Genomic DNA, 26,642 nt, shown 5'->3' on the forward strand with positions numbered 1-26,642 from the left:
CCCCCACCCCCCGCAAGAGCTCAGGTGTGTCCGCTTTGAGCTCCTCTGGTGTAGGTTCCACCCAAGTACTAGATTATTCTCCTTCAGGAGGTGAATCTTCACAGGAGGATGGAACAGTGGGTACCTTTTTACCCTTTCTGCTTTCCTGTTTGGGAGTTTCCTGGGCAATTGTTCCAGGCTCCAGGGCTTCCTGTTCCCTTTGTTTCTAGGCCTGTGCTCTAGATATGCCCAGGGATGCCCAGCATTGCTGCAAAGGCCTCCAATTCCACTTCAGCCCAAGTCGAAGTCGCCAAGTCATTACCTAGCAGACATTTTACAGGTAGATCAGAGGACACTACAATCTTTTTAGGGCCAGTAACCCCCCCAGCTAAAGTCATTAACGGCCATGGGGTGGCACAAAGTGTTATTGTAAGGATCAGCTACTTAATAGTTGTGACCAAGTAGGTCTTGCTCAGGTGACACCAGTTTTTCAGTCACAATAGTGACACTGGCACCTGTATCCCTGTAGGCCTCACCCGTAACACTATTTATTAAGGAATTCTGCCTGTACTTATTCATATTAAGGGGGCAGACAGCTAGGGTGGCAAATTCAATGCCCTCATCAGAGACCAACACAGCCTCAGTTGTCTCCCTGAATATCCCAGAGCCCACTACAGTCCCCAGCTACACTTCTGGACTGACTACTGTTGTCAATGTTACCACTGCTATTGCTGGGGGCACTAGGAGTAGAAGTGGCATTAGTAGTGGTAGGAGGCTTGGTGCCTTTCTTACAACAGGAGCGGTCCCCTGCCCTATGGCCTTTATGCTTACACAGGTAGCACCAAGGTTTCTTGGAGGAAGAGGATTTAGTCCCATCCCCAGAAGAGTTTTGTGGGCCTGATGAAGACTCCTTAGTTTTATCTTTGTCCCCACCCTAACCCTGATGCTTACCTGCTTCCTTCTTTTTGCGGTCACCTTCTGTGAGTTTTTCTACTCACTCTGGTACGGATCCACTTGTCTGCCTTCTTTCCCAGGTCTTGGGGAGAGGTCAGAGTCCACCAGGTATTGATGCAGCTGATCAGATTTACAGTTATTCAAAATGTTCTCTCTTAGAATCAAATTGTATAAGCCCTGGTAGTCACAAACTTTGTTCCCATACAACCAGCCTTCCAGAGATTTAACAGAGCAGTCCACAAAATCTATCCAATATTGAGAGGACTCAATTTTGGTTTCCCTGAACTTAATTCTGTACCGTTCAGTGGTCATCTCAAAACTATCTGCATTTTGAGTGCTGTATAATTGTCTGCATCTTCCTCTCTGATAGTGAGGAGTTTGTCTGTGCCTTTGTCAGAGAAAGAGCCACAAGATTGCTGCCCACTGTCTTTGGAGAGGGCCTGTAAAGTACAGAAGGTTCCCCAAAGCAGTGAACCATTATGTATGTCATCTCCCACCTTGTACGTTGGGACTATCTTGCTCAGGTTCCTCATACGAGTCCTCTCTAAACTTTTGTCCCTAAAGCTAAGATTGCTGACACCATGGGGAGCTACCCCCAAATACTGTCTCTTCTTTTGCACTGCTAATGTCTCCCTATCTAGGGCTAGCTGTTGCTGCTGAAGCCTCAGTTTGGCCTCCTCCAACCTCAGTATCTTAAGCTCCCTATCTTAGGAAACTTCCCCTGAGTGTGGAGCAATGGGTCCCCTCAGATACTGAGGAGACATGGGTATTAACAGAGGAGGACCTGTCCCTCCTTCTGGGGCCTCTCTGAACCAAACCTCTAGGAGTAAAGGTGGGCCTACTGGAATGACCTACCCCACTTCTCACTCCCTTCAGAGCTCCTAACAAGGCTGTTGTGTTCCACAGATTCTTCTTGACCCCCTCAGTGTAGCCTTAATCTACCCTGTATAGGAGGGGAGGTCAGTTTCTACTTCCTCCTCCTCCTGGCTGCCTGCATTGTCCTGGTCAGCCTGGAGGAGTAACCCCAGAAGCAGACTTTTATTGGGATTTCTCCCTGTCCTTAGTTTTCTGGAGGCACACATCTCCCTCAACTCAAAATAAGGCTTTCATAGTGACAGTCTGGGGCATGAGTGGTGTGCTCCACCGAAGACATCTTTGCTAGAGTGGTGTGGGTGCAACTAACTACTCTAACAACTAGGCTCTCTAGAAAAGTTTGGACCAAGTGCTATGCTAGGCCCCTAACTTACCCAAAACTAGGAGACTAGGAATCCTGACTCTAGGGCCCTCATTATGACCCTGGCAGTCTTCTGACCGCCAGGGTCACTGTGGTGGTCTCACAGCTGACGGGGCCGGCGGTGAAGACCGCCACATTATGAGTGTGGCGTGTTGGCCTCTGCCAACCTGCCACATCCCCGCCTGTACTGCCAGGGCCGTTGGTCCCACCGGGCCAGAGATAAGCATCTCCAACCCGGCGGTTCAATGAAGACTGCCGGCGGTATCAGGAGTCGGCTTTCCACCAGGGCAGCACTGCACTGCCACGAAAACCCTGGCGGAAAGGCTACCAGTAAGAGGAAATTTATTTTCTGTCACCGGCAGACGACTCCCCCACACCCCGCACTGCAAGACCAATACCCCCCTACCCCCCTCCATACCAGAACCCCCACCAGAACAGCACCTCCCTACCCCCCTCCTAGTACAGCTCACCCCTCCCCCACCCCCATCTAGTACTGCCCACCCACCCCCCTACCAGAACACCCCCCTCCTACTACAGCACTTCCACCCCCCTTCTAGTACAGCGCCCTATCCCGCTACCAGAACAGCGCACCCCCGCATGCACGCACAAGGACACCCACATGCACCTAGCATACACTCATTCATGCACCCCGCATACTCATTCACCAACACTGACATACATGCATTCACTCACATGCATCCATACACACATTCACTCACATGCATCCATACACGCATTCACTTCAACATTCATACACACATTCAACCATGCATACACACATGCATACACACATTCACAGACACAGACAACACCCACTCACACACAACACCCCCAAACCCTCCTGCCCCCTCCCCTGTCGGATGTCGGACTTACCTTGTCCAGCAGGGAAAGGGCGCTTCCACCACCGGAAGCACCCCGACATTAGGACACCGCCAGGCCGTATTACAGCTCGTAATACGGCTGGTTGAGTTCTTTTGGCGGGGCTGGCCAGAACTGCCCATGTGCCTCCGACCGCCAGCACCCCTCCTGGAGGATTTCTGCTCAGAAGTCACGGAAATCCTGCAGTACTCGTAATATGATGGTCGAAAGAACTGGCGGTCTTCTGGCGCCCGCAGCTTTGGCGGTCTTGTGAAAAGACCGCCAAAGTTGTACTAAGGGTGCAAGTGTAGTGTGCACAACTAGTAGTGGTCTTTCCTGTGGAAAGTGACTAAGTGGTAAGGCAATTGCAACTGTGTTACCCACTGCTGCACCACCAATGTAGGAAGCTGGTCTGGCGTGTGGGGAGCACCTGGGGTGTTATCACCTTATTCCAGGTCCAGGTATCCTCTATTAATGGAGTGTAGGCAGTGTCTAGGATGCCAGGGCTTTCTAGAGGTAGCTGTGGCTAAGCAGCCAAGACTTATCTAGAAGACATGATTCCGACATGTTTGATACCAAACATGCTCAGGTTTGGATTTATCATTATGTAGCGTGACACCTGTGTCCAGTACATGGGTAAAATGGCTTCCACGCACTTACGAAGTCTAGTGTAATGGATCTGGAAATCGTAGGGGCACCTCCGCTCATGCAGGGGTGCCCTCACACACAGGTACCTGCACCCGCCATCTGGGCTAGGACGGCCTACCAAAGGGGTGACTTACAGTGACCTGTAGTGAAAGTGTGCGTGCATCTTTTCATGCTGGCTGACATTTTGCGTGGACTCCCATGGGTGGCATAATACATGTTGCAGCCCATGGGGAGTCCTTGGTGCCCCAATGCCCTGGGTACCCAAGTACCATAAACTAGGGACTTATATGGGGCACCAGTATGCCCATTGTGGGGTGTGCTAAGTCCTAAGCAAACACATTTAGAGGGAGAGAGCACAATCAGTGGGGCCTTGGTTAGCAAGAACCCAGTGAAAACAGTCTAAACATACTGACAGCAGGCAAAAAGTGAGGGTAACCATGCCAAAAAGAGGATACTTTCCTGCACACCTCTCACAATATTTTAATGTCTTTGTCGATAATGCCCAACATACCTTGCAGTCTCTGGTCTTATATTCCGGGTAGAGCCAGTAAATGCAGTTCTTATGTGGGTCATCAATATGATGCCTCTTCTTAATGCAGGAATCATAAGGTCTGAAAAGTCCCTTTTTTGGCATCACTGATAGTGGACGTCAGTTTGAATCACCAACCTGAAGAGAATTCAGCTTCTGTGAAGGAGGTCAAAAGTCCATGGCAAACGTACTCAGAGAAACTGTTTCTGAGAGAAAGACTGAACAGTGCTCAGAGAAGACTCCTTAGCATGAAGTGTAGTGGAAAATCTGAGGGAAAGCAGCTACTCGCAGGAGGGTTCTAGAGGGTGGTGTGAACTGATTGGTGGACTGTAGAGTGTGGTCCATTTTTTTTTTTTTTACAAAATGACTGATATGTTACTAAGCTAAAGGCCTGTGGGCTGTAATGTATATGTCTATTGGAGCATTGACACCGGGGACTCCCCATCTTGACGACAGGAAAGGATTCAAGCATATGAATCTATGAAAGTTCCAATACTGGAGTAATACTGAATATTGCTAGTTCTAGCATTGATTCCTTTTACAATAAATCCACAAACCAATTCCCTGGAAATTCCATAAACATCTACAAAACTGCATTGATCAATCAACTTGGATAAAGGCATGTTATGTGCATGCATTAACATTTATTATTAAAACAAATTCTGATGAGAAAAAAAGGAGCCTAAGAAAACCAAAAATGACGTAATAAGAAGTGGATGCAGAAACATAAAAAAATGCGACACGAAAATTAAAATTCAATGTTCTTTAGGAAATCTTCAAATTTGTAAATAAGAAATAGGCAAACCGTAAAGCTTTCTCAATCTCCTAGCAGGCAAATGGGTATGTCGGCACTGTGCTTCAGGCACACCATGCTGAGAGTTGGGGGAGACCGAAAGACAGACACACAAGTTTGGACCCATGCAGACTGTCATTTTTTCATCACCGTGGCCCAGCACTCACAAAACAGATGTCTCAGTCACTTGTTCATCCCATCAGAACATGGCTAGGGCAGAATTTGGCATCCACATCATCACATTTAACATCCCACTTTATGCATGCTGGCAAAACAAGACGTTTTGCAACTCCCATCCCCTCCCCACCTCACCTTCTCACGTACTGGAATGGATACAGCGAAGATAACTCGTTAGTAAGACCACTTTCCCAGAGACAGTCAATGCTAAACACAAGTGTCCTCTAAAGAATACAAGTACCATCAAAATCTACAAAGAATTGGGTCAGCTAATGGAAGTCTCAAGCAGGCACAAAATCTGTTCTCTGGAAGCTTTCAGCCTGACACTGTTCCTCCAACTAGGATCTCATCTCAGAGGAAATGAACAGGCTCCTGAAAGAGCAAAAGGCAGCATATCAACATTGTTTGACTGACTGACTGACTGACTGACACACACACACACACACACACACACACACACACACACACACCCACCCACCCACCCTTCCTGAACACCACAAGAACTCAGGTTGTGAGCGTTATTAACACAAATACATTCACTGACAAACATAATTTTATAGACATGATACTTTAGTGTAATTTTAAAAACTACATCCAGATATACAGACTGATTAAAAACAAACCTGTTACATTTGCCTCTATTAGGGAGATATCCTTCAGGGACGAAGCACACATCTCTCGACACAAGCCCTGCCGCTTCGAGCTAGAGCTACACTACTAGTAATGCCACCATCAGTTCAATGCTAACTCAGGAAATTGTGGGCAATACAACTAGATATACATTTATATGTAGATCTACTACCTTCATAATCCACTGCTGCATACTTCCTAATTGGCACACCAACTTTTTCAGTCAGATTTTAGATGGTTTCTGTGGCAGTGAAATTGCCAAGGCATTTCAATGCAAGAGTAGAGTTTCACAAAACATGATAAATCACTAAAAATGCCAACTTTCTTTAATGTCAGCAAAGCATCATTAATTTTACAGGCCCATCACCATTCCACCCAAGAAGTGCATATGTAGTGGGAGTTTGAGCTCTGCTAAATGTACTCAAAATAGATCTAATGGAATAATGTTTCACGTTCTCAGGTCATCATCATTTGGGAGAAAGATGGGAAACTTTTACATTTAACAATACGTGTGAAAAGAAGACAGTCTAGGACACCTTACAAGCCTACCCTATTCAACAATACGATAAAAAATGTAGCCAATGGTAGACCTCTCCCACGAGAAACATCAACAATTGTGATTTAGGAGAAGAGTCGTGAAGTGAAATGCTATTCAAATAGGAGTTATGTGCCATCATCCTGTATCTCAGTGTGCAAATGACAACGTAACACTTTGTGTTAATGTCATAGAATCCTCTACTATGGGGGGAGTGCGTTCATTGCAAACTAGACCTAAATTTATACTGCAGAAGAAACTCACCATTCAGTAATTTAAAAAAAAAACCTAGGTCATGTAAAACCCACATTTGTTACAATATATAGGTCACATTTAAGAGTAAAAGCTACATTTGTATTTACAGTATTCTAATGGTTTAAAATAAATACACAGATAGCAGTATTGGTTAATAATTGTGCACCTAATGGTCATGAAATGGGTAAGGACTCAGTCAAAGTGGCAAAGGTCCCATCTCTGACCTAGAACGCTTCATACTATGTTCACATTTTGTAATAAAAAGTTTTGAGTTAAAAGTGCATTAAAAACAAGTTTGTTTCGAATTAGAACACACAGATCTACCAATCTCTGCCACTGTTTAAACAGGGAACAGGGGTAATAGAGTGATTTTGATCAAAGGGGGTGCTTTCTTACACATGTCGAAATAAGTTCCAAACGGATTGTTCAGAAGCTCGTTATCGCTCTACAGAAGTCGAACTGCAGTTTGGGCTGCATGAAAACAGCACATAAAACCCCTATATTCCATCTTAAAAATGAAATGCAAAGGTGTAAAATTGCAAGTGTTCTCCAAGTGTAGGCAGGCTAGACAGTTCTGTGTGCAATTTCAAGTAAACCTAAGACATAACCTGGGCGCTCACTGTACACACAAGGCAATTCCTCGCTGAGCAATAAGGCCATGTTCATTGCAAAATCTTCCAGAGACATCTGTTGTCTGACATGCCACCAAGACTCATATTTCAGAATTTAGCCAAGTAGGTTGTAGAAGCAAAGTTATCACTTTATAATTTGGGGGACAGAGACCGGCTCCACTAGCAGCAATGTCTCTGTACAAATACTTTGATGGAGGAAGGAGGGGTCGAGGAAATTGGCAACATGTCTGGATGGCACTGGACATTGTCAGTTTTCACTTGAGAGCGCCAGCCTGAGAATGAAAGTACTTCCGACAGGTCCAACTCCAAGATAAGGTATGTTTGTTGTGAGTACCCATCTTCCTGCTTACATAAGTAATGAGGAGTTGGAATCCAGAACCCAACACAGAAGGAATGCAATTTTTTCCAGCGAAGTGATTGGAGTGGGCAACACCTCCAGTACTAAAAGTTTAATAAGACGGGCATTTGAGACACATTGAAAGGCCTCCCTTTTCCAGGATAAAAAGGTCTGGTCAATAATACGCGCAAATAGTCACAGCCTGGGAGGGACTCCAGCTCCGAAATTGGATGTTGAGAAGAACTTTGGCTCCTCTCAGAACATTAGAAGGAATGGAGGTTAAATGGTCCACCTTGAACAAACCATTCGCTGAGAGGCAGACTTGAAAGATCAGTTTATCACAAGCGCTTCATCGTCCATGGAAGATCTGCTACAGAGGAAGCAAAAAGAAAGATCTGAGACAGCAGTTCTGGTTATAGCAGCTAAACTTACAGGCACGCCCACCTTCTCATCAAAGTGCACAGTTTTTTCTTTGTACTAGATGTGCCTGTCTCCAAGAAGCCTCTACAGGCTCTCACTTGCCCAGAAATGTTTGAAACTCCCACACTCCCTTGCAATCTCGACTAATGCACTGCTGTCAATCATCTTGCAGTTTACCATGCAATGCACCTTAAATTTCCACCAAAAGTCTATAGACCAAGGGCTTCATTTTCACTGGATCCTTTCTCCTTCCATTCTAATTAAATCAGCTGCAGTAGTTCTACCTTGCATTTCCCCTTCACGTTCTGCAACTATCCATCCCATCTGCAAGTGCACATGCTACAATCCACTGAGGGCGCCTATTCTGCTGATAAAAGTTCAAACTGCTGAAAGGAAACAAGGGGGAAATGTCTGGGAGATCGAAGTACAGAACTATGCAACCTCTCTTCCAGCCCGGGCAGCACAACCGAACAACCTACTCTTCATGGAAACACTAAAACCAGAACAGTTGGGTCAAACCTATCACTGGGAGTCAAGGAGTCTAGAAACAGTGACAAGAAACACAGGATTGCTATAGTGACACAGAATAAATTGGCTTCATATACTACCTAGAGTACCACTTTGCCCCAACTATGAACAATTTTGACCCAAAACTGAGTAACATCTACGTTTAGCTGTCTGTTAAACATTAACATAGCCTAATCACAAACTTAGTTTGTAATTTAGCACTTATAAATGCATCTACCACTCTGTAATCCCATCATAATGACTGCTTAGCCTGTAGATAAGGGTTATCCAACACAGGTCCAGGAGAGCTGAATTTATGCACGATTATCAGAAAAACCACTAACTGTGCACAAGATTTCCATTTAGAATCACTGTCAGTGAATGCACCTTGTGTACATATTCCTGAGAATCTTGCATTCCAGTAGCTCCTGGCTCTGCCTCCTACTCTCAATTCTATCACATTTTCAAGATTATCGACTTTCAGTGCATCAGAACCCTATGATAAGGCTGGACATAACATACCGTTTACAGCAGCAAAACATGGAGCAAGCAGAGGCGCCTGAATTTCGGAATTTGCCAGAGCCAGGGCTGTCCTTACACTCAGCAATGTACGCATAAAGGGCAGTCACCTGCTTGTCTTCTGTGCTCTGGTGCTAAAATAAAGAAACAATGAGAATTAACATAATACCAAGGAGTTGTGGTACATTGGAGTACATCTCACCTAGTGTGTAAATAGTTGACATCCAGCTAGAATCACTATTACCATCAACAAGAGCCTACAAATTAAACGCCTACGATTCTGACCAAAATCAGAGCCAACCCTAAGAAATGTTCAGAACCACATCGAGCTAGCAAGCCGGCCAGGGTGCGATGCCAACAAGATGCCTGGTGGAAAGCAATGACCAGCTTTTCCCACATAAGATAAAGAAAAGTTTTTTACCAGTATCACCATAATCTCCAGACAAATGCTTCACCCTCACCGTCCTACGAGGCGTGTCACTGAGATAGGTCAGCTACATGAACAGATCCAAGAAGGTGCAGGTTTGAGAGTGCGCTCTACATATATTTTCTCAAATGTATCATAGACCACGTAAGGCTCTTCCTGCTAATGAAATAAAGAAGCTAAAAAACGTGAAAATACATTCTTTAAAACGTTTTATGTTTCTCAAATCTGATAGCTGATACCATCTTTCATATCAAATTGAACAAGGGACAGCATTTTTTAGGTCGCAGCGTCCAGGCAGCTCAGCTGTCTGGTCTGCGAAAGACATCTTGAGGGATTTCAGAAAGATGACCTGGAAATTCATTCTGCCCGGTGTTTGCCATTTACTTTGTGGTTCGTAACTCATGTTTTCTGGGTTTCTATTTGCTGGCTTAAGTCTGCCCAGTTCGAGTTTGTACCTGCCCACTGTTGGACTTTTTCCCTTTTGCAGGGTCATCTCCAATCTTTTTTTCTTCCTTACTCCTATTTTTTCTGACCTGTTTTTGTTGGCTTTAGGACTCTGAGCAATTTACCACTGCTAACCAGTGCTAAAGTGCATATGCTCTTTGTGTAAATTGTTGATTGGCTTATCCATGATTGGCATACCTGATTTACTGGTACGTCCCTAGTAAAGTGCACAAGAGGTGCCCAGGGCCTGTAAATCAAATGCTACTAGTGGGCCTGCAGCACTGGTTGTGCCACCCGCATTAGTAGCCCTGTAGACATGACTCAGACCTGTCACTGCAGTGTCTGAGTGCAGTTTTAAACTGCCAATTTGACTTGGCAAGGGTACCCACTTGCCAGGCCTAAACCTTCCCTTTTTATACATGTGAGGCACCCCTAAGGTAGGCCCTAGGTAGCCCCCCATGGGCAGGGTGCAGTGTATGTTAAAGGTGGGACATGTACTTATGTGTTTCACATATCCTGACAGTGAATTACTGCCAAATTTGGTTTTTCACTACTGCAAGGCCTATCTCTCTCATAGGTTAACATGGGGCTGCTTTTAAATATGATTAGAGCGCAGATTTCCTTTGGGAGCAGGTAGACATGTGGAGTTTGGGTCTCTGAACTCACAATTTAAAAATAGATCTTTTAGTGAAGTTGGTTTTTAGCTTGTGTGTTTGAAATGCCACTTTTACAAAGTAGGTATTTTCTTGCTTAAACCATTCTGTGACTCTGCCTGTTTGTGGATTTCCTCTCTGGGTCAGTTTGTCAGTTGGGCCGTTTGTACCTCTCTCTAGACAGCGACACAAAGGGAGCTGGGGTGTAGCCTGCATATCCTGATGATACATCTCTGCTGGGAGGGAGGGGAAGAATGGTCAATTACACCTGAAAGGGCTGCGCCTCTCCTCACACAATGCAGTCTCCAACCCCCTGGTGTGTGTCTGGGGCGTGGCCTGTGCAAGGCAGGATCTTGATAGCAACAGAGACGTCTCTTTGAAGTAGGCCTATTTCAAAGGCAGAAAGGGGTATAAGAAGGGCACCCAAAACCCCTGAAAATCAAATTACTTCAAGGATTCAAGAGGAATCTCTGCCTGGAGAAGGGCTTAACAGCTGAGGATAAGTGCTGCCCTGGCCTGTGGCTGTGCTGGAATATCCTGAAGTTGCTGCTTCTGCCTGTGCAAGGGGACAGAGACTGGACTTTGTTGCATTCCTGCTTGAGAAGTGACTCCAAGGGCTTGGAGTAGAGCTTCCTCCTGTTATGAAGCTGTGGACTCTAGCTTGCCAGAGGGATCCTTTCCAGTTCCTGGACCCCTGTAAATAAAGTCCTGGAGAAAAACCAGTCTAACGACGCTGGACAACACAGTGTGACTTCGTAAAGGATCCCACTGCCCGGAACCGCGACTCCGCTTGCCCAGAGGCCGTGGACCTCACTGAGTGTGAATCAGATGACCCTGTGAGCTGATGCTGCTACCACGGAACCACAATGCCGCCTGCCCCGAGGCTGTGGACCTCGCTGAAGTACGATGACCCAGTAGGCCTCGCGTCGCTGCAACCGCTGACCCTGATCGACTTCACTGAGACCGGAGTGTCTTAAGTCCAACGTCTGTGACGATCCGATGACATTGCAGCTCCTGCGGCCCTGTGATGCCATTGCAACCCTGTGAGGTTGCCCCGAAGCATTGCAACTCCGCCGGACTTTGCATCTGGTGGAACCAAGGGACCGACTTCGCATCAGACGCTGCCTCACCTCCACCACCCTGTAGAAAGGACAAGGCGCAGCTGCACGATGCCGATGTCCTCCTGCCCCATGGCACCAGAACCGACGCTGCATCAGACTCAGCGAAGCCGCTCTCCCCGACTCCGTGCACCGGCCCGTTTCCTACTTGTTCTGAAGGTACTGTACCTGGGGGTCGATCGACTCCATGAACGGCATCATTGGCGTCGCATTGTAGGAAACGACTCCGTTACCACGCCGTATTTTACCAACTTGCAGTGTTTGCACCTCAAATCACTGTTTTCTTCTTTTTAAGTGCTAAATTCATAGTTTTGACTGTATATTGTGGATTTTTATTTTATTTGGTCTTGTTTATTTAGATAAAATATTTTATATTTTTATAAACCTGTGTTGTGTCATTTTGTAGTGGTTCACTGTATTACTGTGTGTGTTGGTACAAATACTTAGCACATTGTCTCTGAGTTAAGCATGCCTGCTCTTGCCAAGCTACCAAGGGGGTGAGCGGGGGTTAACTGAGTGTGATTCTCCTTTACCCCAACTAGGGTGAGGGTCCTTGCTTGGACAGGGTGTAACCTGACTGCCAACCAAAATCCCCATTTCTAACACCCATGCTAAAGCCATGTTTACAGTATTCTTCCACAAACTCCTTTTCTGAAATAAACAGGCCTGTAAATCTTATCACATTTGCTGGGCATTCAAAGACCAAGATCAAATGTCAAACTGTGTCTTTGAGATAACCTCCTGTATTTTGTTTTCAGCTCATTTCAAAGTGAGATTATTTACAGGAAAAAGGAATGCAGTGTACTTTCTCCATGAAGCCTACTTGTACCATTTTTTAAATGTTATTTTACATAGAGCTATCTCAACAGGTATCTCGTTCTTCTATGGCACAAAACATTTGCCTTTCATTATTGGGGCATGAAGTTCTCTATTAGCATTGTCAGAGGGGGTGGAAGCATGAACGTTTCTAAAATCACGTTTGAATACTATAAGGCAATTTACACTGTTTATAGCTCACTCACTATTACGCACGAGATAAGATAATTCCACAGGAAAGAGCCAGCCACATTGTAACACAATTTAACACAGCTTGGTTTTCATTTTAATGTGTAAAGCATATGCTTTATTTATGACATTTGTGGCAACTCGTTTTAGAGAGCTGGATATGTTTAAAGGCAATTTTTATGGAAGCCTTTGTGTTTATGTTTAGCTACACAATAATTATGTTTTCCGTCTGCAACTGTGCCTATGTTTTACTACTAAACAAGCAGTCACAAGTGCAGGTACCTTTGAGGCACTAGGGGCCAAAAGGTCTAGGACAGCGGTTCCTAACCTTTTGACTTCTGTGGACCCCTACTTTATCATTACTGGAACAAGGGGACCACCACCGAATCATTATTGGAATCCGGGGACCCCCAACTGACCATTACTTAAAGATGGTGACCTAATCTGTTAATATTATTTTATTTTCTAAGCAGTCGCGGACCCCCGGGGTCCCCGGACCACAGGTTGGGAACCACTGGTCTAGGAAACCCACTGAACACCGATTACTGCTATCTTTTACTACTAAACAAAAAGTCAAAAGTGGAGTTACCTTGCAGGCATTAGGGTCATGATTCGAGTGGTGCAGCAGCTGCAGAGGCACAGGGGCCAAAAACTCTAGGAAACCCACTGAACACCGATTATTCCAATCTTTTGCTACTAAACAAGCAGTCACAAGCGCATTTACCGTGCGTGATTTGAATAGTACAGCAGGTGCAGTGGCACAGGGCCAAAAGCTCTAGGAAACCCACTGACTACCAATTATTGCTATATTTTACTAGCAAACAAGCGGTCACAAGTGCAGTTATCTTGCAGGCACTAGGGCCATGATCTGAATGGTGCAGCAGGTGCGATGCCACAGGGGCCAAAAGGTCTAGGAAAGCCACTGAACACAGATTATTGCTATATTTCACGACTATCTCACACTCAGAACCAGCTCTGGCCGATATCTCCCCACTCCCTAGCAATCGTCTGCCATACCAGGGCCCCCGGTGGAACAGTGCAAGCACCTTCTCCTCCACCGCTGTGCTTCCTCTCTTCCCTCACATGCTTCCTCCCTTGCAGGCTTCCTTTTCACCTCAGTTAGCACACCGGCACACCTTAAAAGTGGATGGATCACCTTTTTTCACAGAACGAGTAGCTTTTATAAAAAGCACTTTAAAGATTTTCAGCGCTTTATAAGAGCACCAGTTATATTGCAAAAAGACACTTTTTATGGCACTGCGGAGAATACATGATTTGGACAGGATCACAGGGTGTTAAGCAAATGCCAAGATTTGAATCCGATTACCCAAGTCAGCAACTTTTTCCGTTACTTCCCATCTTTACTATAGACATCTGCAACATGTGAAAAAAACATTGACAAAGGCAACAGATTGCACTTAGGCAAAAACTATAGGCTGTGCAAATGCTAGTTCTTTATTTGTACATATAATACAATCTTGAAATACATACCTTGAGGATGTGCTGTGTACGAAAAACTCCTCCAACATTTGATTTTACTAAAATGTTTTCTATATAGAATGGCAACCTAGGGTCAACCAAAGGGTGCACATAACTGACCTGCCTTTTAGTTCATAAGGCTTTTGGAAGCACGAACGCTTCAAAATTCAGGTTTGAAAACTAGTGCTTAAAAAAAAAAAAAAAAAAAAACTTGCACTGATTTAGTCTGATATTACTACTACTAAGATGAAACTGTTCTGCATGTGAATAAAATACTTTTTTGGAATTTTTAAAGTGACTTTTTCATATTTACACGTTTGTTGCAGAATGTCTTTAAAAATGAAGGTGGCCCAAAATGTATCTGTATAGGACACACTAGTTACTTGCATTCTTTCACGTTGATTAACCTGTATATAAATGCTTATCCGTTTTGAAAGGGGGGGGCCGTATGCAAAGTCAAACAGTGTACTTGCGGCCCTCAGACTATAGATCTACAGGGACGTTATAGTATAGATTATGCAGCAACGCTAGCTTCAGTGCAGCTTAGCTGCAAGTAAAAAAACTAAAAACCTATAACGTTTACAATGCTTGCTGTGAAAAAGGTTTTTACTTTCAGACATTCGCAAAATGGTTAAAAAACATTGGCAAAGCCAAAATGTCTTGCATATGCAAGACCGATTGGCTTTGCCAATGCTTGTTTTAGTCACTGGTCCCACCCTGGCCAACACACATGAACTCAGTTGCTACTTTTCAAAGTCATTATGGCCACTAAAATGTGGATCTGACTGCTGATTTGGGAATTTCTGCTAAGTGCCTTCTAATAATTTGGAGGCACCTGCGCATCTCAAGATGGCTACGCACGGTTTGTGCTGCATATCAGTCCACACTAATGCCCCACTTTTCCAGAATGGATTCCAACTTAAATTATGGACAAAAAGGCACTGTCAGGAATGGTTCATATAGGAAGTTGTGTAGACAGAGAACAGATAAAACTTGTTCAAACTCTTCATTTTGCCAGTATTTTAATTTGTCACTGTGAAACAGCATCACTGCCGACTTTAAGGTGACTGGTCTTGATAGTGCAGCTGTGCCCACGGCAGTATCTCTTAACGAACAAAGATTACAAATCTCACCCTGCAATCAATCTGTCCAGCCATGTCATGCAGACTTCTAACCCAACAATAAAATGCCACTGTGTCATACTAGCCAAGAAAAACGTTAACCGTCCTGTTACTTCACAACTGCAGCAAACTCCACCAACCACTGCTAGACTAGCCCAGAAGTCTCCAGCACTAACTTCAGCTGCAACCATCTGGCAGCAACCTGTCCTGAGGAGTACAGCAACTCCAAACTGGTGATCTCTCCAGACTCACCTAACCAACTAAGCCTGCAAAACAACCCCATTGCTTGCACAGCACTGTTTAACAGACCTACACAATTATTATAGCAAACGCCTTGCTGGACATAGCAATGAAAGTATGCACTAATCAGAAAAAAATATTTATTTTCTTTCTTGCACCAAAAGTGCACAAATGGCTTACACCTGCAACACCTGCCCCAAACAGACCAAACTGTCAGAAACCGCAATCTGCTGTAATTCTGAACACAACAAACACACACCCATGCACATTTCAGGAACAGGTTGGTATTGAGAGTACAGAGGTCTCGTACCCTGCTTGCTGTTCCTTTTCCTAACATTTATTAGGGAATGGTGAGACACTAAACATGCCGTTTCCCCCTCTTGGGGCCTCAGGAGGGAAGTGCGAATCATTCATAATCCATCTTTTCAAGCCATTGGCTCAAAAAGAACTGATGAGCAATGCCTCATCACATCCGGTACCCCTACACAACACAGGGTATGGTCATCCAGATGGGCAGATGTGCTTGACGTGCTGACCTTGATAGTTTCGTAGGAGCCAGTGATTAGGGCAATGAAGAGGCTGAGCACCATATAGATGAAGAGGCTGATGAAGGTGTAGAGGTAGACCTGGCTGAAGAGCCACACCAGGTAACTGTTCTGCTGCATCTCCGCAAAGGTTACAAACATGTCATCTCCATTGATGAGTGAAAAGAGGCACTCCGACACCATGGACAAGGAACGGAACTGCAAGAAATGAGGAAAACCATCAAAAGGTACACTGACAGGGAGAACAGGGGCATGCGATTCTAAAATAAACCTCAAACAGACATGCATGAGGAGGAAGGAAATAGCACTCTAGACACAGGCAAGTAGTAGAACTGCAAGCAAAGTCATTATAGAGGCAAACTCATGAAGATGCATGGAGTGTGAAAACAGGGCACCAGGACAACATCAACAGAGAGCAGAACTGCAAGCAAAAAGAGACTCCCCAAATACCAACCACCTCCTCTGATACACCCATGAGACACAGCAGAGATCGTCAGACCCAAAGATATCTTTGCAAATCTAATTGTACGTGAAAAGTAGCTCTGAATTGATCCTAATGACCATCTTTAGCACTTACTACTTAGGGGAAGAGAACAGAAGGGGGGGGGGGGGGGGGGGGGGGGTAAGGTATTACAATTTCTGGGCATTCCGGTTAGACTGAAACATCAACAAATCAGACTGCTTAATGCAAGGCACAGCAAGACAGTTTCAGCTTTTCAGGAGCATGTCAGTGCAATAACAGTGAAGATCAAGGTGCCTAAATTTGTTTAAGGGGACCCACCCCCATGGCAGAGCATCTTGTGATCACAACGTCAAATCATTACTGTACATATATAGCTATGGAACACCAAAAAGAGTAAGTCTAACAAGAACCAAATACCACACTGAATACTACTATGAAGTTCTAACATTTTGCCCACCAGGACGAATTTTATTACGTCACCACTAAAAAATGGTTTTAAACCGGGATGGATGGAAAATGTTACTTACTTGTAACTACAAGTTAATAGCGTCTAGTGCTATAAATTCACGTGCTTTGCACACCCATGCCATCTAGGCATTTAGTGTTGGGAGAAGACATAGCAAGTTGCTTTTCTTTGAAGTAAAATTTTCAGCTTTGGAGCGACTAGTGATTCCTTCACGAAACTTGCAATGCGCCAGGACAAAGAATGTTTCCCCCCAAAAGGGTGAGTGAAAGTAGGTTGCGTAAAGCAGGAAAGCAAGTCTACAAGTGTAACGAGAACATGTTTAAAAATGTATGCATAATAATGGAAAACATCTGAAACATGAGCATGTATCCAGGGAGATGGGAGGGAGCATGTGAATCCAGTACAAGCTACAAAGTTACAGGTAATATTTTCCATTTGTAGCGAGTGTAGCTGCAGGTCACATGCTTTGCAAAGACTGAAAAGCAGTCTTCGCTGTCTAAAGCAGTGGATTGCGAGCAGGTGATGATGTTTGGAAAAATGTTCTAATGACTTTGCGTGTCCTGGGCTTTTTTGGGGGCAGAAATGTCCACAGAGTAATGCCTGTGAAGGTGTGTGGAGTAGGCCATGTGCCTGCTTTGCTGAGGTCTGTAAGCAATTTTAGGAAGGTCATAGTAGCTCCTTTTTTGGTCTCGCCTGCACAGCAATTGCCCTCTGAACACATTGTGTGTGGTCAAGGACTATAAGTTTTCATGTCTACGTGCCCTAAGGAACAGACGGCACTACTCCTTGCAGCACAAACATTTTGGCTGCCAGTTTACGGCACCACATTCGGGATCAGCGAAGGGCACTGTCTGCAGTTAAGGTAATATTTGTGTCCATATGTTGATGCTGGTCGAACTAATATTTATGGTTCATTAACACAAAGCCTTTTATATGGACGTGAACGCTCTTAGAAAATGTTGTAAGCTCGGACTGCACTACTGACAGTGGTTCTAACAGAATACGGCCACTCACGATGAAGCCAGCGACAGATAGATAGGTAGCAGCTAATTAGGGGCCTGATTCTCAAAGAAAGACACAAAAGTGCACCCTTGGTATTTGTCCTTGCATTAGTCCAGAAGATCTACAGCTTTCATGAGCTCACGAGAATTTTAAAAAGTAGGGTAGGAAATTGTACTCATAAGAAATATTTGCGCACAAGCAAATATGCATGTGTAGATTTTGCTCACCCGAACATCTGTTGAGCATTTCCAAGTTCACTTTACCTCCATTGTTTTCGTAACAAAAGGGCATTTTAACCCCAGACAAATTGCTGACCACTGTCACAAGCACCAGTATATAGATCTGCGGAAAGGTGCCAAAATGAGGGAATTGCAAAACCTGCTGTAGTATGTTCCCTGGCATAATTAAGGAAGCTATTATCAGAGCCCTTATATAAGGATGTTGCTGCATTATTTGTCACCACACTACGTGGCACCAATGGGACAAGTTGATTTTTTTTTTTACAGGATAAGTTTATTTATAAAGCAACCTGTCACATAGACAAATAGATATTTTATTAAATTCCACACCCTGAAATTTGACCTGCTCTGCTTCCCTGTGGGTGAAGTACTAAAAGGGGTGTACCTAGTGCTGAGTTTGGGTCCACAGATAAAAGGCTCATTGTCACAACTGGAGCACAGTAATTGAATTGCCCCTTCACCCCTTCGCCCTATCCATTAGAGTCCATTCCCACACGAACTGTAATAAAGGTGTATTATGCTTGTTTACTGCCCCAGAAGAAACCAGCCCTACACTGGATGTGTATTGGACTTGTCAAATGCCTTAGATGACTATCACCGACCCGCCCAGCACTCACACAACAAGCTTCAACAGCTGTAATGCTGAAAAAACAATAGTGCATAACGCCACAGGTGTGCAGCCACCAGGACATGGCAGGCATAACACTGTATGATTTGTTTTGGTTCCCATACATCTAAGATGGTTGCCGCTTCAGAATATAATGACGTGGCAGCATATGGAATGGATTGGTGAGCAGTAATATACTACTAAACCTTATGGTGTGCTCCCTCAGCAGTTCTTATGCTATGCATTGTTTCGACTGTAACTGGGTTTCGTCCCCAAGAGCTGCCTCCTCTCATCTCAGTGGTGTGTGGATATACTCTGAGTTATCTAGTGCCTTTGTTTGTGCTTTTCTGCACATGTGAACAATAATGATCCTGTCGGGTGACAACCAGCTGCTCATGTTAAGCGTAATGTAGCAAAATATGCCCCGCAAATGAAGCCCACTTTCTGGTGTGCAGAGGAAATCTAGTAACTTTGGGGTTGATGCACTGGGATCCGCAGCAAGTACTGGAAACTGCTGTGGATCTCTTTATGTACAGATGGCTGGACAGAGCCAGAGCAGGAATGGGTGCCTGAACAGCAAGTTATTTGGTGGCGCAGGCTCCGGCTCTGGTCACCAATGTAACTACACTTTGTGATGCTAATAACACAGCAAGCTGAACACATGGTTTGTGGGTCAGTGATCTGTGCTGAGGGAAGTGTCTGTAGTGGTCTGGCAGTGGTCACTGGACAAGGGTTCAGCAAAGGAAAAAAGAATAACACTGGGTCATTAATGAATGAATGGACTTTGGAATCCCCACCCAGTGCAATCCTTGGGGTAAGAAGTCCACTAAGGTTCACAAGCAGATGAAGTAGACTCCATTGAAGAAGGATAGATTCTTTTGTCATTAAGTAGAGAGCATGCATTCACCCATAGTCTCAACAAAAACACAACGGGAACTGCTAAATCCCTTATAGTTGAAAAGCACCCTTATGAGGAAACAGCATTCAAATCCAAGATTAATTCGGACACTACTGGAAGCATTCTTACACCCCTCACATTCTAACAATCTCACACTACTAGAAGTACTTCAAGTGTGCAGAGCAGTCACACTTTACCATAAGCGCACTCACACTCTTGACAAACTATTACTCACCCAATATAGATGGCTCTCATATCTCTCTGAAAAGCAATATGACACTACTCACTGCATTCACACACTAGCAACCTCACACTACTAACAGCACCCTTACACATTTCACATACTAGCAATCACGCAGTACTGGAAGCACTCACACACCTCACAGACTACAAATGGCACTAGAAACGGCAATCTCATTCCTCACAAACTAAAAGCAAATTAAATTAGTCTGGCCTACATATTAATAAACCTCTTTGCAAGTTAGTATGCTTTTGGTATTGGATAGGTGAGTGGGTGAATTCAAGAATAGATGAATAGATGCAAGAATGAAAGAGTGATCGAGTGCAAAGATTATGAGTGTATGACACTCTGGGAGGATGGATGACAGACTACGTGGATGGAAGGAACCAGGCACTTTCATTAATAAACATGACCTATTGGCTCTGCCAATCTTTTTCTCACTCAACCACAGCACCCCAGACTTCACACCAAGAGCCAGAAAGCAAGTTTTACATCCTACAGCACACCCCACCGCTTGTCTGTATCTAAAGCAAGGATAGGGAAGATTAACAACTTCATGGTGCAGGTTTAAAGACAACCAGATATCACAGTAGTTCCACCATAAATGTTGCAGGCTGGCAATCCAGAGGCAAAACCTACTGAGCAGCTTTAGAGAACTAAGGTATTTGGGTTCTGGGTGGAATATGGAGCAAAGCTAATATTTAAAGTAATGACCTTGTCCTAGCCGGTTTCAAGGATCTTTTCATATCTTTAACAACAATAGGTTTGAATATGAAAGGGAGACCCAGGCTGTTTCTCCAAGTAAGTCTTGCACAACTTTCTTTGTTAACCATTAATGTAGTGATAAGTATTAACTTCCATGTTCAATTTCTGTATTTTATAGAACAACTATATTCCGGCATGGCAAGACATCAAGCAGACCCTGGCTAATGTCAGATGGTCGGCAGACTCATAGCTTAAAAATTCAGCTGTAGACAATCCAAAGAGAAAAAAATAAGGTCTAGACAAGACTTCCAACATGATCATGGTATCAGCTAAAGCAACACAAAGTAGTGTCAATGTCGGACCAATTGGCTATATGGGTCCGTCCCCAGGGCTGCAGCATGAGTTTGTGCCAACCTTGTTGACCCTCCCAAAGTAACTGCTCAAGTTCGAGACTGCCCTCACCAAGAGCAGAACAGCCCCTTGCACTACCTTATATGTATGCCAGACACCCCTAAGGTATGCCTGTGCAATCCAGGAGACATCGCTCACTACATTTAAGGTGCAGAGATATAAGCACAAGCTTCCATGTCTCTATAGTGTCCCTTCCCTTAAAGTACACTATAGATGCCGGCCAGTCCATAGGATAACATGAGACTTGAGCCCCTTCTGACCAGGGGTGCTAGCTCCACTATGGTACGTCGAGTTTGGTGTCAAACATCTTACCTTCTCTCCCCCACCATGGATCTCATGTCGGGGAACAGCTAGCATGCACCCAAGTGGTGCACTAGAGGTCGCCCACCTGTTTGCTATCCTTCTTAGTGCTCTGACTGAGCAGCCCGCACTTCTTTCCCGGGCTTGCTGCCACCAAGACAGGTTTTCTGACCTCCTGCCAGGCAGCATGGAGGTCAGAAATAAAAATGTGAGGCAAGAAGGAGGTCACACCTCCCGCCCCTCAATCGGGCTAATGAATACAGCTATCAGGGTAGTGAGCTTCAAAGGCTTCATTGCCCCTGATAGCCATCAGCGCTGTCCTCCAGGGAAGAAACTGCCTTTCCCCTCCCCAGGCACATTTGCTCATGGACAGGAGGGAAATAAGGTATGCAGTACTGTGCACACCCCCAGCAGGCTGACCACTCCTCTAGGGTGAGCAGCGTGGTGTGTGCACTAAATTTTGATTTCTGCCATTTTTGGAGTTGCAGAATAGCGGGTTATGGGTAGCTAAAGGTGCCCACTGGATGTGGTCACCCCAGGGGCAGATTAGTTTTAAGAGCTAGCTGTCCGTTAGTCTCCAAACCCCTAAATCCAGGATTTAAGGGACACCCCTGATACCAGAACCTCAGATCTGATCGACCAACTTCAAAGGAGGACCAAGAGAAGCTCTGCATCACCGACAACCAGACTCTGACCACTGCTCCAAAGCAAAAGAGGAAAACTCTGTCCCTGAGGCAACAGACTGGGAACCGTGACCGACCTTCGTACTTCACTGAAACTCGTCACTTCCGACCAGAGAGCCACTATGGAAGCCAGAAGCACCTTCAGTCTCCCTTGTGCTAGATGTATTAGTCCTCTGCAAAGGGCAAGTAAAAACACCTGCAGATTCCAAGTCTTCAATGGCCATCGGGCCCGTCATGGGATTGTTGAAAACCAGGTGGTACAGTGTCTTCTGGGAATTGTAGTACAGCCTACCTCCAAGTTTCAGGCTGCTACACCGCTTCCTTGGACCACGGGCAGTTCTTCAAAGAATTCTGCACCTTTTCCGCAGCCAAGGATTGTTGGTTGCAAGTCTGGTAACTAACCCCCACACTTGACGCAGCAGGTGCAGGGCACAGCCTGCATCCTGCAGAAGACATCTGCAACCCGTCCCCAGTTGAGATTTTGCATCCCATTGTCAGCGATTTTGTGTCAGCGTTAAAGTCAGCACTAGTGTGAGTCCTGTTCAGCACCACGGATAGCCAGGACAACGCTGCACCAGGAACCCACAGACCAGAGCGAAGTGAACTGACTGCTATAGCCTAGTCCCAGAACCCACACAACCTTAAGCCTGCAAGGGTTTCCGGCATTACAACCCCCAAGTGGTCGTTTTCCACCACTGGCTCCCTGCCATTGACTTCAACGCGGGTCCCATTCAGCACCATGGACACCCAGGACAACTCTGCACCCAGATGCTACAGGCCAGGTAAAACTGCACTGACTGTTGTGATCCGGCCCCAGGGACTGCACTAGTCTAACCTCCCAAGGCTCTCATGCAACTCGCTTTTTAAGTGCATTTTTGCAACTTATGATATTTTGCCATTGAATTCAATGCAACGTTTAAATGCCATTTCTGCAGTGACTTTCTATTGCTTCTAAAAATTGATATCTCCGGGTCTACTGCACCAATACTGTTCGTTTTGGTGTCTAAATTTCTATAAAAATAAGTTCTACTTTTATAAATTGGTGTTGAATTTCCTTCAAGTCGTGTCAATTGTTTATTGTCAATGTTTGTGCTGTGAAATGCTTAACACATGTTCCTCAAAGTAAAGCCTGCCTGCTCTTTGCCACACTACCAAGACTGAGCAAAGGATTTGCTAGTGTGAATCCAAGGACCATCTCTGGGGTATTGTGAGAATATTACATGGTGAGGACTAACCCCCACATCACATAATACTCCACTTTCCTACAAAAACATATAATTGGAAGTCAGGCACTTAAGAAGAAAGCATATGAGAGTAAAAATAAAGCAAAGCAATGGCTTGAAGCTGGCTGCAAGACCCTGCAAATTCTTGCTAAGCTCACAAAAGGTCTGCATGATCTGCTTGGTCTACAAGGATATAAACCGGAACTGGTCTTTATGTGGTGTCTTACCTAGCAAAATTTCAATGTAGAATGAAAAGACATGTCAGCATTGTGCCCATCTGGAGAGGCTATTTAGCATGCAATGGCCCAAGCCTGAAACCTCTGCAAAGGTATGGGACAGATGTCAGCAACAAGCCAGTCTGCAGAATTTTAGCTTTCAATTCTAGTCCCTTGGCATGTATGCAAATTAACGGCGCATTATCTGTGCCCTTCCGCATAGCTCGAGGGACCTAGCAGGGTTGTCCCTTGTCACCCCTGTTATTCACGCTTGTGAGGGAGCCACTTGCAGTCAAACTCTGCCAACATTACAACGCATTTGCGATCCACATACCCAGCAGACATATACTCATTTCATTATATGTAGCCAACGTAACTTTATATCTCAGAAACCCTGCAGAGAGCCTCAACCTAGTGTTGCAGGAGTTTATAAAGTTTGGACATATATCCGGTATCCAAATATTGGGGGAAATCGCAAAATTACCCGCTGATCGCAAACACGCACCAATTCATTGAGGATTCTCCCCTATAATGGAATGACACAAATCTTCGATACTTGGCCTTTGAGCTGTCCTGAGACAGGGACTGACTAATGTGTGCAAATTATGGGACAGCACTACAAAATATACAGTCCAACATTGCGTGCTGGATCACCTTACCTATATCGTTGCCAAGCAGTATCTAAGCTAATGAAAATAGTCATACTCCCGAAGTTACTCTACTTGTTCCTAAACATTTCGTTCCCACAACCAGACACTTTTTCCAACTGCTAAAAACACAGTTCATCCGATTGGCATTGGCTTGTAAGCAGCCACAGCTGAAATGGGGAAAATCCAGACCTAACTGTTTGCTCGAGGGGGATTTGAAGCCCCTGATTTGCGCTCAGGAACACTTTGCGCACTACTTGTAACATTCTCCTCCGTACATGCCGCATCTAGCAGTAGAACAGGGTTTTATGGCCCTAAACCCTCCTCTGCATATTTGGGGCCCGGCATTGTAGTTACCTCCCCCCAGGACTCCACTGTGGCCTGTACACAAATGGCTTGGTTAAAATTAGTCAACCGGATGGGAAAGCAGTTGTTATACTCGCCAGATATGCTGCCTTCTCACCAGGGAGCAATCCTGATAGTGTGAAACTGCGGGTAGAAAACTGCTGACAATACTTTGCATTCAATCATGGGATGACTTATATAAAGAAGGCCGATTCTGGGAACGTGAAACATTCCCAATCGACAAGTTGAGGACGCCATTAGACATTTTCTTGTTCATCCATCTTAAACAGAGCATTAGAGTAATCACGCCGGTCTTCCCCCTAGAATTGCCCAGGGTGAACACTTATCACACATTGTTACAAGCAGACATCCCACGACATTTAGTTTCAATACTTTACCAAAAAATGCAGCAAGAGCAGCCAATAACATATGGCAAAGCGAGGGAAGGATGGAATGGGCAACTGCAGATACCTCCGACGGATAAACAATGGGTCTACTGGTGCCACCAAACTGGTAGGATCAAGTCAAGTAGTAGATTGCATATCATACACTACAAATTTCTCCACAGACTATGCTACACACCAATGCAGCTCCATAAGTATGGCTTACGACCAGACAACTGCTGCGTGAGATGTGGCGCAGAGCGCGCAGGTTTCCTACATTTAGCTTGGGCTTCTCCCAGGTGCTGCAGTTCTGGAAAAAAGCTGAGGACGCTTTATTCTTCATGAGATCTACACCACTCACGCTCACACCACAGATGGCTTTGTTGGGTTACACTGAGGAAATGGTGGCGGACACCGTAGATATGTAGACCTAAGTCTCCTGTTAGCAATAAGGAAAGTGGCATGTAGGTGGGGAAGAGGGTGTGCGCCTAAATTCAAAGACTGGAGGCGTGATTTGATATACTGTAAAGACCAGCTGGAGACTTATGCGGAGTTGTTGCCCCCCCCCCAGCTCACGACCTAGACACATTTGGTGGCCGCTAAATTCATATCTGCTCCATTATCCGACTGACAAGTAGACAATAACTACTTAAATGAACAAACCCAATGCCAACTACGAAGATGGAGGAGGAAGGTTGACTCCACCTAAGCATTTGTAAATCGGTTGTACAGGATTCCACTGAGAGGGAAAAAGGACAAGCCAAGACCCAATAAGGGAAGGGAAATATTGTCAATATGCTGATATCTGATGTAACTGAAGAGATCATACATTAATAATCAGGACAATCACTATCAATGTGCTGTACAAATAGATTTGTAATGCATGTGGCATGTATGATGTTAAAACTTAAGTTTAAAATAAAACAATAAAAAAGCATGCCTTGATAAAGGGAAAACACACAACAAAAAAATAACAAAAAAATTCTAGCTTTGCATGGAACAGTTCCCATCAACACAGAAGGGACAGGAGCAACTAGTGGGACAGTCTGCAGGGTCTCACCTTGACACAGCACCACCTCCATCTCCATCTCGATTTAGCTGTACAGCGAAAGCTGCTCCTAACCACTGTGCCAGTTGATAAATTCTTACCTTGGCATGGTACGGTCCCAGCACAATCCACCCACAGAAGCAGTAACCCAGGTAGATAACAGCCACACAGCAGCAGAAGCGGATGACATTTGGCAGGGCAACACGCATGGTGACAATCAGGATCTGATGAGAAGAGAAAATAAGAATCTGTCAGGGCACACCAACCGACAGTATGAACACGTACATAAGAGCTTACAAAAATACAGGCTCATCAACACAAGTACACTTCAAGAGGGAGGTGACCTGGTAGAAAGGCAAGTGAACCCAGTGACACAGCTCTCCAATGAATTGCTCTTGACCGCACAGACATCAGGAACTAGAGTGTCAAATAATTTGATTACAAGAGGAGGAAGAACCAGAGGTTGCTGAAGAAATGCGCATCTAGGTCTCCTGCAATGTTGGCTGAGAGCTCCTTTAGAGTCCGGCTGTCCAGAAGCAGCTCTTTCCTTTGTGTTCCTACAGGGACAGGTGCACCCCTGGCTGTGCGCTTAAAGTGATATACATACATCAGTTCTGCCACTTTCCCTCCTGTGACCCCCCCACCAGTACCCCTCTCCCTCATATGCCCCTTGCTTATTCCCCTGAATCTTTTTGATTAAGTGTTGGTTACGTCATGAAGCTCTGCT

General features: G+C 45.0%; 1 protein-coding gene across 3 annotated transcripts in view; it reads right to left on the reverse strand.

Moving 5' to 3' along the window:
- Positions 1 to 6,110: 6,110 nt before the first annotated feature.
- The window catches only part of MCOLN1 (mucolipin TRP cation channel 1), a 108,403-nt gene continuing 87,871 nt past the window's right edge, over positions 6,111 to 26,642 (reverse strand). For 2 of the 3 annotated variants that reach the window (XM_069231661.1, XM_069231663.1), the window contains exons 11-14: positions 26,017 to 26,139; positions 16,031 to 16,237; positions 9,011 to 9,141; positions 6,111 to 7,931 (exon numbers count right to left, since the gene is read on the reverse strand). In XM_069231661.1, the coding sequence (XP_069087762.1) occupies positions 7,892 to 7,931; positions 9,011 to 9,141; positions 16,031 to 16,237; positions 26,017 to 26,139 (501 nt within the window). In that variant the 3' untranslated portion in view covers positions 6,111 to 7,891. The remainder of the gene's footprint in view (positions 7,932 to 9,010; positions 9,142 to 16,030; positions 16,238 to 26,016; positions 26,140 to 26,642) is intronic. The other variant, XM_069231662.1, reaches the window with a different exon arrangement.

The sequence above is a fragment of the Pleurodeles waltl genome, chromosome 4_2, assembly GCF_031143425.1.
Source record: "Pleurodeles waltl isolate 20211129_DDA chromosome 4_2, aPleWal1.hap1.20221129, whole genome shotgun sequence".
NCBI classification, from domain to species: domain Eukaryota; kingdom Metazoa; phylum Chordata; class Amphibia; order Caudata; family Salamandridae; genus Pleurodeles; species Pleurodeles waltl.